At 37.1% G+C, this 16,270-nt stretch overlaps 1 protein-coding gene across 1 annotated transcript in view; it reads right to left on the bottom strand.

The window, feature by feature from the left end:
- The window catches only part of ST6GALNAC3 (ST6 N-acetylgalactosaminide alpha-2,6-sialyltransferase 3), a 197,797-nt gene that overhangs the window by 51,387 nt on the left and 130,140 nt on the right, over positions 1-16,270 (bottom strand). Inside the window, exon 3 of the mRNA XM_065740547.1 lies at positions 15,428-15,837. Coding sequence (XP_065596619.1) covers positions 15,428-15,837 — 410 coding nt within the window. The remainder of the gene's footprint in view (positions 1-15,427; positions 15,838-16,270) is intronic.

Here is a 16,270-nt window from a genome sequence, read left to right as displayed (position 1 = left end):
ATTCCATTGTCTTCCTTCCCACTCCTTTCAACTCCTTGCTTTTACACAACAGAAACTGAGTTATATTAGGAGTGTTTCACTGTTAAAGCACTGAGTGATCTTTATATGGTGGCACCACAGGTTTGCCCAAAATGTTTAAAAATATTGCTATATAATAAACATCTACCATAGTTTCTGATACCCATTATTTACTCTGCATATTTAAGGCCAAATCTAGATGTGACAAAGCGGTGTACGTTGCTGGTTCCACCAGTCCCTGGCAGGGGTTAATCCACATATGAAAGCCCAGCTTACTTGACTTATACCAGTGATCTTTGCACAGAAAAGAAGCCAAAGCTTTAAACAGCAGAGTTACAGTGAGCTAGGAATGATGCAGACTTGCAGAACTGGAAAAGCTTTAGTAAATTCTAGCATCTGACATTATTCCAATGCTTTTAAGGGCACTCAAATTATTCAAGCTATTTACACATAAGCTAAGATTTTCAAAGTGAAGGGTACAGATCAGTAGACTAACTCCAGTTTACAGAAACAGAAAGTCATTACTACTGGATGGCTGATTGCATGCAAGATGAGTTGCTGTCTGTAGTTTTAGAAGGCAGGGAATGATCACACCACAAAATTATCATTTCTCTCGAAGCATGCTTTGTGACAGCCTGAAAAGAAATGAATGGGCAGAGAGACCAAGACATAAGAAACAATGCTTTCTACTTAAGATATACTATGTTGATACATAAGTGTATCTTTTTTTTTTTTTTTTTTGGCTGCGACATTTGAGCAGATTACTTTTAGACATGGATAAAATATACTGAAAACCTTCAATCTTCAGTATGTTCCCAGGATAAACATGTTTTATCTGCCTCTACTGGCATTTTACACCACTCAGATGCCTGTAACACCAGCAATCATGCAGAGCTCTACAATTATTCTTCAGAAAAATGAGATTTAGACTAATGTTACTACAAAATCCCTTATTATTCAATTAATGAAAAACACCACATTAGCATTACCAATTCCATTTTCAAGACATCTCAGTAGAATTCCAGATGCTTCAGTAGAAAAAATATATATCTATATCAAGATGCTCAAGGAAATGATTTGGAGGTGCTACATTTGTGCCATGTTCACTGTTTATAACCAGCAGATACTGCTGATCAAGAAATGAAAACATGAATAAAATGCAGCAAAATTTACTGCTAACTTTCATGTTTCCTAGAATTAATTGAAATGTCTTCATTGCTTTGAAGAGAGAAACAGCTCCTCCCATGCAGCAGTTCCATTCGGGAACGGAAGCACAACATGAAGCCTGACCTCCTGACTCCAGTGAGGAACGTACATGTTGAAAACAAGAATAAAGATCCACTCTTCAGACCAGATGAGGATCTACAGGGATTTGGTGGCAGTGGGGAGAGGTGAAGAAGGAAGTCATGGCTGGCTGAAAAAGCTGTAACACTGTTCAATTCACAGTGCAGGTAAAAGGATATCTGCAGCACACAGCACACACAGCTTCTCCACATTTCCCAAAATGAAAGTTTGGATCCATTTCTGTTAATGCTATCTAGATGCTACAACCAAAGCATCAAAACTCACACTTCACCACATTGAGTAAAAAGAATAGCAGCATATTGTAGGCTATTTTCATTAGGAGTTCTTCAGCTACCTTAATTCATCTCATGCTATAAGAACACTCATAACAACACAAATGCCTAATGAAAAGAGAAATACTGCATCTGATTCCAGTCATGCTATTCTAAGGGAATTAATTGGAGTCCTCAGTTCCTTAAACAATCCCAATCAGAGTATTATTTTTAAAATCAGCTCTAGAAAAGTTAATGCTGTCTCAAATAGGTATCTCTATATATTAAGTCAAATAAATGTAAGATAAAACACTGGCACTTCTTGGCTGTAATCCTATTACTGCTTAAAGCCATTTCTAATGCAAATGAAGAATGAATGATGTAGCAGAACTATTTAGCCATTTTCTTTGACGGGCAGTACTGACTGCTGGAAATGGTCAGGAATGCAACTGTTCAGACATGGGAGTGCTCCAACATGTCTTAGAAGGCTCCTGCACAAATCTGATGATTACCTCTCACTTCTGCAAAGAGTGATCCTTAAGTATGGCAACACAAGCCCATCTTTGCTCTGAGGCCAAGAGGCAAGAGGTGGGTTGAGTCAAAAAGTATTTTAGGAAATGTGAATTCTAGTGAATTTATTTAGAGATTTCCATTTTTGTTTGTTTTAAAAAATGCTTTTGATACAGATTTGATCATCACTTGCTCAGCCAAGACTCCCTCCCAGTTAAGTGTTACTTATGCAAGCACAAATACACTCTTTTGCTTACTAAATGAGAGGGTAATGCACCAGGGGCCATTTGGGAACCCTGACAGAAGGATGTCTTCATAGCTCTGCCATAAACTTGCAGGATGATAGCTGTGCACAACTTGATGTATGACTCTCCGCATCAGTTTTACAATCAGGAAAATGGGGAAATTAAAGCTGATTTAACTTTCTGTGGTGCTTTGAGGTCTATGGATGACATGTATGTTAAAACACTGAGCATTTACTAATAAATTCTACTGAAAAAAGAACATGGGCATTAATCTTGGGAAAGAAGATGGATTTGGGAACTCATCTCTGTATAATAAAACATTTTACAAGGACAGTGGGAAGTTGTCATTGAGTAAGAACACAGATATGAAATCTGGTAGACTGTATGTGCTCTGAGAATTCAAGCACAGAAAACTTCAGAGGCTGCAATCTACCTGGACAATGTGAACTGTTGCATAAACATCAACTTCATGATGGAGTAGCATAGACTGTCTTCAGGATAAGTATGGGAAAAGAATAAGCCACAGCTAATCCAAATTTCTTGTGCTTCTTTGTTGCTTGTGTCTCATGAATGCTGGACATGGCACTGTCTGGAAACCATGCTACTGTACCATGGGGTGAGCTACCAAGAGGAAATGCTGCTGGGGCAGACCAGAGAATCCTGGGGAAAGGTGAGACAATGCATTCTGAAGTGAATGAAAACGTCAGTGAAAATGAGAGTGGAAGGTCTGGAAAACTGGGCAGACGGTACTGAGAAAAATATACGGGGAAAAAAAACTTCAGAAAGTTACTTTTCAGTCAAACTGAGCAGGTTTGAAGGATGCTAACCAGCATTTTTGCAACGTTTTACTAAATTTTTGCTCGGATGTTTCCACCTGAAGAGTGACTTCAGAAAAGAAGCACTGCGTGCTGAGATCCATATGTTGGAGAAGGGATGTAACTATGAGCTTTTCCACAACAGTGGGCAGGGCAATCTGTCCTTAAAGAGCATATTTACAGGAAATCATCAAAGATAAATTTGTGGTTTCCACTTTCCTGATTGGGGCGGATGATACTGGATGATTGCTATTCCAAGTCCTCAGGTTTCCTGCTGTTTTCAATACTTTGCACTTTAAACTGCCTTACAACTGACTTTGGTCTTTTGGTTCTGTTGTTGGTGGTGGTTTTTTTTTTCTTGTAACCTTGCATTCATTTAACTAATTAATGCATTCACAGCCCTTAGAAGTTTTAAAGCATCACAAATTTAGCAACTGTTGTTAATAATCATTTGGACAAATGGATCTAGAAAATTGCATATTGATGGAAGGAGTTTGCGTTCTTTGCAGTCAAATATTTTCTTGCTAGTTTCATGCAAAATTACTTGGCCAAACAGATTATCCCAAGGCTCTCTCAATAATGAATGTAACATTTCTTTGTTTCTGGCTTTTCTCCGAACCCATCAGGAAAGGGTAAGGCGTAATGACATAGGTCTGTTGTCTCCTGTAGCCTTCTGGGACTGTTTTCTGTAAAATGACTATTTGAAAATCAGCAGTTTTCTGCCAGGAAATAAAACAAGCAGTTTTCCATCCAAATAACATTAAAAAAAATCTGAATGTCACAGAGCCTGCTTACTCATGCAACATTAATTTTTAAAAGAATCAATTTTGTAATCTTTCAATTATATTTTATTATAATGATAATAATCACAGAGAAATCAGTTGTTTTTTTTCAGCTGCTAGTGCTGGCGGCTGTCATCAAATCACGATCAGCAATGCTGAAAACACCTGGGCTAATAAACCAGGCATTATTTATTCATACTTTTGTTTTACTTATTTAGAAGCATATTAAACATCAATTCCCTTAGCAGTTGGTGATGTTACAAAAACTAAAAGCAAATAAATTATATCTGTAGCACATAAAGACCCAGGAGTCACTGCCAGTTGGGCTCCCTTGTATTGTCACAGTTGAAAAGTACTTACAAAATCTAAAACAAACAAAATGGAACTTGCTCAGTGCTAACACTATGGAACATGTGAAGTGAGCTTTTGGATGAATAACTTGTGCTGGAAGCTCATGGAAGGGCTGTGGTCAGGCAGCCACATGCCCAATCCCTCTGCTTTGCAGACTGAAATCATACTGCTGAGTGTTTGGTACACTGGCACAGACATGAAGCATCTCCAATAGTTTATCTGACAGTGCTGTGGATTGGGGGATGCACTTATCTTGCTTTGAATTGCTGCAATTTATAGGTGGCAGGGTCAAGATTATCCACTGGGTCAAACAAATGCTTGTGAATGCATTTATTATAGTTCCTGAGTATTTTTAATCTTTCTCTGGCTGTTCCTCCAGCCTAGAATCTCAGGAAGTAGAATTTCTCCCTACTGCATATCACTTCAAATCTGTACATGTGCATATCTAGTGAATGTGTACCTGTACTTATATATACACATACATACATATAAAGGAATTGCCATAGAATACCAGCAAGCTCCTACCACTGTTCACATATACTGAGCTATGCACTCATGTAACAGGAAACATGTGTGGTTCATATATTGGGTCATACAAGAGCTTAGCATTTAACAGCAGAAGCACAATGGGTTTACATTATGTTATTATTTAAAAAGTATATATCTGGGAAATCACTTGGTTTCTAATCAAAATCTGAGCTCCCTACTGTTTTAATTTATGTAGCCAGCAGTCATCAATAAATAATCATTCACAGCTTCTACAACCCACTGTGATATTTTGCTTTTGTTTTATGCACTGGATGTATTGAGTTGGGTTCTGCAATGCCAGAGCAGTCTGTCAGGAGTTCTGTTCCAGGATTCAGATGAAAGAGTAAGGGCAAGGGCATAAGCACAGGCACATAGGAGAGAGCTGTTCCTCGTCAGATACCTTGCAAGGCTGTGAGTTGCTTTTAAAAGATTGTGCAGAAAACGGGTGTATTTGAGCAATATGTTTCACAATAAAAAGACAAAAGACTGAAAGGAAAAAGCTATATAGATGACAGAGTTACAAACAATGAGGCAGAAAATCAAAGAAGAAAAATGTGGAAAATATCCGTAAAGTAATGAGAAAGAAAGAAAAAGAGAAAAAAAAAGAATATTTGAAAGAAAGCAAGAATTGTGCCAAATAGAAACAAGTATCCTACTGAAGAGAAACAAGAATGAGGAAGAGTTTGTGACTGAAGCGTAGTGGCAGAATGAAAGTCCACAGTTTGCTTTTAGTTCTAACCAATGTTCTTGCCCTTAAGATCGTTCAGAACTATGGCCATGTGTTCCTGAACTAAGCACCTTCAACTCTGAGCTCAGCATCCCACCATACAAAATGAGAAGCTTCTTTAACCATATTAAGGCATGACCTAACAGAGAATTTATTCTGCTGATGGACTCAATGTCAGGCTACCTTCGTTTTTGTAGCACAACAAACCAAAATGAACTAATCTTTTTTTTTTTTCCATGTTGCAAGACAGATCTACCTCAGGTAATTTAATTTCAAAAATGCTCAGAATTTTAGACTTTCTGAAGACTGTGTCTACCTTTTGAGAAAAAATGTAACTTTTTTTTTTTTAAATAGTCATACTTTAAATACATAGCGGTCACAAACTTCAGAAAAGCATTCCAATATACAGACTCAAGAAAATGTCACGTTTACAGGGAATGCAATGGTATTGTAACCGTAATTAGATATAATCTTCCCTGTTTTCATTAGCTATCAACATTATGTAAAAAATAAACTAAAGCATAATTACTCTTTTCATTATCACATAATTGTTATTTTCATAGCCACATTATGAGCAATATGATACCATATATATTCTCACCTTTCACATTCATAGGCAATTATTTTGAAACTTTCTATTACAATCCACCCACAGAGATGAAAGTATTAATGCCACCATTTTAATATAATGAAGATCATGGTTTTTAAATCAAAGAAGCCTCAGGGAAATATGTACAGTAATAATGAAGGAAATGTTTATATTATATGCCAGTCTCACTCCTAGTAGGTCAGGAAAAGTTTAAATGAAATATATAGAGCTGCTCTTGCTAGTGCTACCCTGAAACTGGTCAAATGTGGCTACTATTTGAACAGCAGGGAAAAATTTTTAAGTGATCCAGAATTAAAAGTTTGAAGGGTTGCTAGAATCAGATTGCCTAGGTGATATCATCCAAAAGTAGTACCACTATAAACCACAACTAGAAATATAATCTAAAATATCGTCTTCCCGACTGATAAACAATGAACTGGTCCTCGGTTATTAAGTCGTTTATTACCTTTCTCCTAATCAGGTCAAGTAGCATAGCTTGGCAAAAAGCCACTGATGCTTAGACAGGTCTAAGCAGTACATCAAGCTGAGGAGTCCTATGTAAAGTTAAATGTCTTCTGTATCTGCAGGGCACTTTCAAGAGTGAGACCCAAAATATCTTCAGGAGTGAGAATGCTATGGGATGCCACTGCAGTTGAGATGCCCTGAGGGGATCTGTAATTCAGCTCCCATGGATAGTGTGCTTTCTTAGAAATGTAGGTAAAGGCAATTTAAGACAATCAGATAAGCCTAGAGGAGGTAAGGACCACTGCTTTCTTCTACTAATAATACAAAATGCATTTTGTCAGTGTCATGACTAATACAAAATCATAGAAGCCCATGAAGTGAGCTCTAACAAAGACACAATTCTTCCTTCATGAAAGAAAAACTCAAATAACATGACAAATGGTAGTCACATTTCTAAATGCTCTTGAGGAAGATGTGGAAATGTATCATTTCTCATCATGAGAGGAGTGGACACAGGATAGTACAGTATATAATGCTTGAAATGAATGAACTGAAAGTAAAATGATTCTTCTCTTAGAGAAACACTGCTCTGCAAATACTCTTCAGATTATTTTCTTTCCTTAATATTTTGATTGACTGTAAAATGTCAAGAGATTGCTGCTAATTTCATGTAGAAAGAAGTGCCAGAACGTTACTGTGTTTGGCTGAAAACAGGTTATAGAGCAGCAGAAAGTTGTTCTCTTGAACAGTTCCACCTGTGCAATTCCAGACTATTTCAACTCAGAATTAGAAATATAGAAGATTGAAATACCTTCACAGTAAGGATACAAAATTCAAAAATCCCTATGGGTATGAATTTATATACAACTATAGCTCCTGCTTTCTCCAGTGTCCTTTTCTCAAGGAAATCAAGTTGTAAAAAGCGAATATTCCTTGTCTCACAGAGGCTTTTTGAAGCTTAAGTAATATCCGCAATATTTTAGGAAATGCTGTCATGAAGAACATTTGGGATGCTCTTCAGAGACAAGAGTGCCAGTGTCTCTAAGGAGCGTATTTCAAGGAAAACTCTGAAGCAACATATGGAGAGGCAACTGAACTCAGTGCATGTATTTCTGACACCTAATCTTTGTTAATATAAAAGCATGCTGTTTGCTTCTTAGGATTTCATCTGCTATCATTTCCTTTCTCTGAGTCTTATTCTGCACTAGTGAGATCATCTGCTGCAATTTTCAAAGTTTTGCAGCAAATCCTGCACATTGGAAGTTTTAATGAGTCATGTGAAGTATGTATTACGCAGCTAATTTCTCCTTTCTGTAACCAATACAGACATAGCAGAGAAGGATGCTGGCCTCAGTTTGTGCCAGGGAGGTTCAGGTTGAGCATCAGGAACAATTTCTTCTAAATAGTGGTGATGCTCTGGCACAGGGTGGTGTGGTTACCATCCTTGGAGGTGATCCATAACTGTGTGGATGTGGCACTGAGAGACATGGTCAGTGGGCATGGTGAAGTGGATTGGGCTGGATGATCTTAAGGGATCTTTTCCAACCCTAAAGATTCTACCATCCTATGGTTACAGATGATTTAGTATAAAAATAAAGAAAACGAAGTCTCTGAAGACCAGGATGGTACAGGAACAGAAAACTTGCAAAGAAAAAATATGAGCATTTGGAAACATTTAGTCCTACTGTACATGCATGTATATTGAAGCCTGGGAAGGGCTGCTCAGGATCTGAGAAGTGGGGTATCTTTGGCACTCAACGTCACCTGTATTGAATGCTACTACAAGCAACAGCAGCTAACAAACTGGTGGAAACAGTATGGCTGAATGTTTGAACAACTGGATTGAAAAATATTCCTTTTACATCCTTTTTTGGTTGTAGAAAGACCCAAACTAAGTTACACACCAATTGTAAGTCAGAACTGCAGATAAACTCTTTGAGGACAACAGGTCCCCAAGTTGTAGCTGTGCTTCTCCAAACTGTTGTATCCCAATAGCACAGCAGGCTCTCTGAGAAGCTTGGCTGTGAATCCTGAGTTACTCTCCAAGATGTGCATTATAAATCTGAATGCACACACAACAGCTTCACTGTTCTAAAATTGCAGGCTGAATTCTTTCTAGGGGACAAGATCACTAGCAAATCACCTTAAAAAGACACTGAATTTTACCACTTTCACATCATTTTCTTCCCACCTGTAGGTATGGGTTCTTGCAGAGTTCTTACTCATTAATTTTTCATTGGAGTATTTATTACTTAATCTTTCTATACTTTTCAGGTAAAACATTCCAATAGCACTTTCCACTTTTAACCAGTATTTATTTTATTATGTTGCCTGCCTGTTCCAAACTTTGAGAAGAAAATATTTTCTCTTTCACTGAGGTTCACTGAGAAATTAGTTTTGAGTCACTTTTATTCTCATACAACTTCTTCTTATGAAAGTCTGTTCTTATAAACTTTATTAGCTAGCAGGCAGACAGACGTGCAGAAGGCCTTCCCTATATGAGCCAACAAATTACTGCAGTGTTTTATTGCTTGCCCAAACTTTCAGAGTTTCTATCCTCACACAAGCAGCAACTCTGTAACACAATCTCCCAGTGCATCTCAGTGCATCTCATGTAGTTTGATTGCAGAACCTGGTATTTTGCTAAACACTGTAAATGTGAAGCAGTGCACATTAGGGAGCTTCCATTAGGAAACACTTAGTAATCAGTAAACAATGGGTAACGCACTAAAACCATAGTGATATTGCATTTATTTCCTAATCTATTTAATATATCATAGAAAAGCATTGTTAAGTGAAAACCAGAAATAAGCACAGACTTCAACGGTAATCACTGTTTTCAAAGAAAACTATTTCAACTGGCAGCAAGGTTTAGTTTAAACAATAGATTAAATTCTCAATTTTAATTAGTATTGTTCCTTTAAAAATTAAAACTCCTGTAGAAAAAGCAAGGTCTATTTTAAATGCTTTGATCTGAAAAATAAAAAATGCTGCAATGGAGGGTGAAGCTTCTATGAAGGCCAAAGTCTTCACTGAAATCTGCACCTCTTAACTTTTTCTCCAAATCTTCCCCCTTTACAGCTGCAAAATTCCTTGCACTGCAAATAGCAGAGCAACAATCAGCTGGATCCACAGTGCTACCAGGATTGCCAGCATATGTTTCATTGGATTGCCTCATCCTTCAAAAGGGTTCATGGGGTATGTGAGAAAAGTCCAGGAGAGACCTCATCTATATATGCAATCAGAATGTAGCTCGTGAGAGATAAAACAATGTGATCATGGCCATAAAAGCTACAGAACATTTAAAGGGCGGGATGAAAAACGTGCACCTGTAATTAGGAGAATATAAAACTTTGTATAAAGGTTTAGCATCTAGATGGTCAGAAACAGGAAGCATTCAGTGGCACTCAAAGAAAACTTGATAAAATAAATTAACCTTGGATTAGTTCACACAACATGTGGAAACTCAGAAAGATAAAGTAGATCCTGATCATGTATTTTTCCACTTCCATCATTATGTAAAAAAAATACCTCCATGGCTGAAGTCAGCAATCACCTCAGCATCAATAGGTCTCTAAATTCACACTTATGCAGCCACAGTTTTTAATAAAATAATAGATAATATTGCTAATTTTTTAATAATGCATTATTTTATGAGTCAATTACAGTAATCTAGTGGGAGCTGTGTTTCTTGTCAAAAGTGCTCAAGCTTTGAACAGCATTTACTGCCATGTTAATAAAAAACAGACTTCAATTGAGTTCCATCTGCCTAATAGAGAAAAATGTTCATCTTAATTAGGAAAATCTTCATAAAGAAACATAAATGCAGATACTAATAGGCTGCAGGGAATTAATCTAAGATACTCAGGAACAACTGGTTTTTTTAGCAAGGAAGAGTGAATGAGATATGCATAAACCCCCAAACGGTTGTTAGCACTCTGCTAATTGACCGCAAATAGCAGTAGAGGTTGAGATTTTAAGTGTTTTATAATGAAAAATCTATTTATTTCATTAAGGTTTCATGCTTTAGATCTTTGCTTTTTTTTTTCAGGTAATAAAGCAGTCTTAGTTGACAATGAAACTATTTAAGCCCTCTTTGAATTAAGAGGGACAAATCCATTAATGCTTTCTGAAGGAAAACCTTTTTTAAAAAGGAAGACTGGAAGTACCAAGCAGCAGTTTGAGAAAGATCCACAGTCAAGCACTTAAAAAATGGTGACTAGGTCCAATACAAACCTGGGGGCTTACTCTAATGTTTGCAGACAATGGAGAACTTTTTGCTGACTATTTGCAGAGAACACATGAACATGACGAAGACTACATCAAAACATAAATGAGAATTCTTATCCTTAAAATGTTTAAACACGCAGTATATGTTTCCTCTATCAGTCTGAATCCTTTTTCCACTGTTTTCTTCCAAGAGTTCTATCATTTAAGCATGCTAATGTTCCTTAACTCTGCTTATTTTCCTTTCCAAGCAAAATGAACGTTCACTCATCTCCCAGTTTTTAGAAAATTCACGTTAATATAAAGCACAGATGAGCATACACCCAACTCCCAAAAGCTAACTCTCAGCCAGATTCATTGTCAGCATTCACAACTTCCCAATGAAAATCTTTTTTTCTGCAAATATTATCTAACACTGGATAACATTTTATATTTTCTCTGATAAGGAATCTAGTATGAATATGAAAGTAAATGCAAACAAGATAATAACAACAGTGCTATACTCTATTCAAGCCAGGAAACACAGCATAAAACTCAGGTGATCTGGCCACTGACAGCTTTACCACTTCCATTCAGAGAGAGCGTACTCAAACAGCAGAATTCGCACCCACCTGTATCTCAGAGAATATCATTTCATTTATTCATTTCAAGACATTTTTACTAAAGTTTTGTGTAGATCAGTCAAATGCATCAAAAAACACATATTAGCTGAGGTGAAGCTGACTGCAGTTGCCTAACAGTGTCAATCTGAAATTCAGATGAATATAATTTGTTACCTCTAAATGACAGAGATTTAATACAGATCTCACATATTGCCACATTTAGAAAAAAAGTTAATGTGCAGAAGTGAGTAAAATAGCAGGTTGAGCACAACTCCAAGTTCTGAATCTTCATGCAGAAGTCAGCGATCAGAATGATCCATCTTTCTGCCTCAGATGATAAACCAGCTTTGTCACAACCCAACACATTGCACCATCTGCCACAGAGGAAACTGAGAACTGGAGGAGAAGCAATTTAACTTCTTCAGAATTGTCCAAGATATTAACCAGAAATCCTTCAGAAACAGGAATCTGATTGAAATATAGCTACATCCTGAAGGCATGCTTGTATAGCTAATAATCTCCACAAAATGTTGAATTCGTGGAGTCCTTTGAGATGGAAGCAACCAATTGAACTGGAGTGTCTGAACATGGAGTGGGTGTTAGAATTAAGAGAGCATGTAGTCAAACTTGTACCTGAAGGGATGCATTTCAGAACATCATCTCAGGTCTCTTCAGGGGAATTTTAGGGATCAGAATGTATCACTCCCAGTAAAGTTTATCAGGTTATTTTCAGTGACTGATCACACCAGCAGCCCTGAGGGGGAACTGGAACTGCACCTGCTGAGTGGTCAGCCTGAGATGTATGTACAATAAACACTAATATAGGCTGAAATCTGTATGATAATTGAGTGTCTCAGCAATATTAGCAAAGATTTATTATATTATTGCATTTAAAAGTCACTTTTAATGCAGTCTGTTTTCTAAATGATCCTTAAAAGACACTCCCTTCTTCCTCATCACCTTCACCTAAGGCAATGACATCCAGTAGCACTGATCTATGTGCTGCTAGTTTTCATTAATTTTACCCTCCCTAAGGGTGGTGCAGCTTTGGTGCCAGCTAATTAAAACCTATTTAGGGCTGTTCAGTGCACTTTATCAGACCAGAATTAGCTTTGCTGTTTTAATGAAGACTACAGTTTTCTCTGTTATTACCAATTAAATGTTGTTATATCATATTGCCTTATATCTCTACTGCATAGCAAAGTTATAGATGTCTTTAGAACCACTTACCTGGCTTGAAGTAGATATAAAGATGCCACATTTAGTGATTATCTAATGTTTTTTTACATTGTTTCACTTGACTCAATACATATAATATAATCAAACCTTAGTGAAGAATAGGAAGAAGCTGCCAGGTTTATGCTCTCTCTAGGAAAGCACCAAGTAAAATGCATTAATGAAAAACCATAAGCTCCCAGGAGTTAATACTATTTATGTACAAGAATTATTCAAAGTGGATGAGCATTCACCACCTTGAACTCAAATGCTTCACTAATGAAGACTCTCAGAAAGAATATATGTCCTCCAGATTCATAACACTGCATACAAGGTTAATTCTCCAGTACTGATAACTCATATTTCAAGATATTTTGTACTGCTATAGAAATAATAAAAAGAAATTGCTTCCAACCTATCTGTTAGAAGTTCTTTAGGGACAGTTCTTATCTCCTTCATGAACCAATAATAAACTATGTGTCAGGAGCAAAATTGTGGGGTTTGAACCTGCACCCACCGAATTGAGTGATGAATCTCCCACACCAGTGAGAGTGAAGGACCAGAACACTTTCGCAGTAGTGAAATGACTGCTGAACACATCTGTCTGCCACCTCTCAAAACAACCTTTGAAACTTGAGCACCAGTATGGGATGGGACTGCTTTAAAGTCTCACTGATTACCTGAAAATATAGTATACCAAGAAGTAGAAATAGAAAGCTCACTGAAGGCTTGACAGACTAGCAATCTGTTGTAATTTTACTATGCCTTAGTAGAATACACTGTTCATAAGGACAGTATTCTTGGATTAAACTAAAATAGATGTGATTACAATCCACTTGCCACATTTTAAAATATGAGTTATACTTGGTATCCTTCCAAAATTTTTTTCTGGGAACATGTTGAAGCAGACCTCTGTTCTAACTAATACTGCAAGCAATGGTTGATGTTTCTCTGAGGAATGGAAGGAATATTTGGCTGAAGAACCTGACTCTGTCTCAGCATCGTAACAATCTGGCATAACATGCAAAACCATTTTCATTGCTCTCAAATTTCTGTGCCCTGTCTTTACTGCTTCCAACAAGTGGCATAAACCTCTAAGAGACTCGTCACCCTCCCTAGAAAAAACAGAAGGGTTGTGTGAATTGAAAACCATTTCCAAATGAGTAGTAGAAAACTGGTGGTTTGTTGACTGTTTCCCTTGATTCTGGCTGACAGGTGCACTAAATGATACCACTTGAATTTGATGTGGATAAGCAGGACTGAAAAAGAAAGTTACAGCAGATGCAAGGATATGTTCTGATTGTCACTGTGAGAAGTACTGGCTTACTTCACAGTGTTAAAAGGGAGAGTTATATACACCATATGACGTGGATCGTGAAGTCACTTTACAATTTGCCCCTACTCAGTGTGAAAGTTTTAGTTGTAACAGTTAAAGGAGAAAGACATTGGGCCACTGACATCAGGATTACTAAGAACTTTGTTCATAAGCACTAGAGAACAGAAGTTCACTTTGTCTTTGACATGGAAAGGATAATTTGTATTGTGTTAATAGGATACTAATAAAACTTTGTGATATAATAATCTGTTGAAGAGAAATACATTAGGCTGGAGATTAAGACACTTTGAGACTGAATTATGATATTTTTTGATAGGATATACTAAGGCACCCTGAGCTGCTCTCACAGTAAGGATTTTAATGAGATATTGTAAAGTCACTGTGACCTGATAAGTATTTACATGGAAGAGTCATAAATATAAACAAATTTAAGTTTATCAATGCAATAATGTACACATGATCATAGTTAGCTTGATTAATAGGTAAACTGGGTGGCTTGGACTATTTAAGGACATTTTTGAGAAATGTATCTTGTGTATTTTCTGTGAGTTTCCATCGGCATCTTTTTCAGTTAAACCAAAGAAGCCATGACAACCTTGACACATTTATGAAGTACAGAAGCCCCTTTCAAATCCAGAATCACAGCAGCCATATATGCATATGCTGAACAAGCTGTACATTTCAATTAATTTTCAAAAAGACAAAATTGAGTCCAACCAAGATTTGACACTTCAGGAACAAAGGGTATCAAGAGGGTCTGAGAGAACAAATTCTTCTACAGCAGTAGCCAAGTCAAAAATTTTGGATAAGGTTAAACTATGTGTTAATATTTGTATTTTTAAAATATGGTCAGAATAGCTACTTTCCTTCAAATCATGATGTGCAAACTGAAAAATAAATACTGAGGTGCAACAGTGGTCTGGAAACTCTTTCTTAGTAAGTATGTAGCAGAGGCTGCTTCAATGCCAAAACACAGAGGTCCCCTTCAATGCTAAAACAAATCTATTTTCACCAAGAAACATAAATAGCACGCAACCCCGTGGTTTGTGTTTGAATTAAAACTACAGTGAATATCAACAGAGACAAAAATACAATATCCAGAGTTATCCTGAGGTTGTGCACTTGGAAATGTTGTTTGTGCAGGATTATCTCCTTCAAATAAAATATCAATTTAATCAATAGTAAATTGAGCTGAAAACAACACACAGCTTTCAAAACATTTCAGGAAGACTTCCAGTATTTTTTGGGACTCAAGCCAACAGAAATGGAAAGAACAGAAGGTAGCGTAGGTGGGGTAAATGGGGCCTAGCTGCTGCCTCATCAAGTGCTTATAACAGTCAAAACCACATAACAATCCATTAAAAACATATCTAGGGATTCATTTAGTAGCTGGCATCCAGCATGGCATTCTCTCATGTCTTTTGTCAAACATTATAATTGCTCTTCAAAAGTGTAACTTACCGGTCTTTTCCTGTCTCCTTCTTAAACACTGCATCACAGTAACTCATGCGCTTTTCCGTTGTCACGTAGATTTTGGCAGTTGGGTAGCTGTCAACAGCTTTCTTCAGCATGTTGTATACAATGCCGTTTCCATCCTTCCTCATGTTTCGGAATGGTCCCCAGATCACATAAAGAGTGCTGTTGGTTTCTTTGAAAAAGTACTCAGGATTCTTCAGTAGGAGAGGCACACTTGTGTGAGAGACCACTCTGATGGTTGTCCTCTTCCCAACATCCTCCTCATAGCCCTTTGTGGGAGCATTGTTCATTCTCCATATGCAAGAGGACTTGTCTATCTCAGCTCCCACTTTCTGGCCTACCATCTGTCCTGAATTGGAAACAATGGCACAGAGGTCACAGTCTAGTTGTAGAGGCTGGAAAAGAGAAAACAAGAATATATGGCAGTTTATTCTCTGTAGAGCATGAAGACTAAGAATTCAGTTAATAGAAAGACAAGGACAATCCAAAAAAACTGACAGCAATGCTTCTCTTTATAAAACAAAAAATCAATCCCCTTGTGGTAGAGCTGATGGAAGAACCTACTGCTACACAGTTCTAAAAGCAGTCTTTTCTAGTGCCTGTAATCTTTCCCTTTGTCCACCTACTGAAGTAGGCTAGAAAAATACTCATTTGTTTTTCTCTCTAGATGTTACTCTTTACCCTAGAAAATGATAAAAGAAAGCAGCAACAGAAATTTATTTAGACCAGGGCTTTTTTTTTGAGAAGGTGTCCACAATAGGAAAAAAGTATGAAAAAACGAATTCTGGAAATTTAACTACACACTGACTCTGGTTATGTGCCTGAAGA

This window comes from Cyrtonyx montezumae, unplaced genomic scaffold (genome assembly GCF_038088225.1).
Source record: "Cyrtonyx montezumae isolate F1298 unplaced genomic scaffold, pur_monq_1.0 scaffold_1, whole genome shotgun sequence".
NCBI lineage: Eukaryota > Metazoa > Chordata > Aves > Galliformes > Odontophoridae > Cyrtonyx > Cyrtonyx montezumae.
This window is presented reverse-complemented; position numbering and strand designations above follow the sequence as displayed.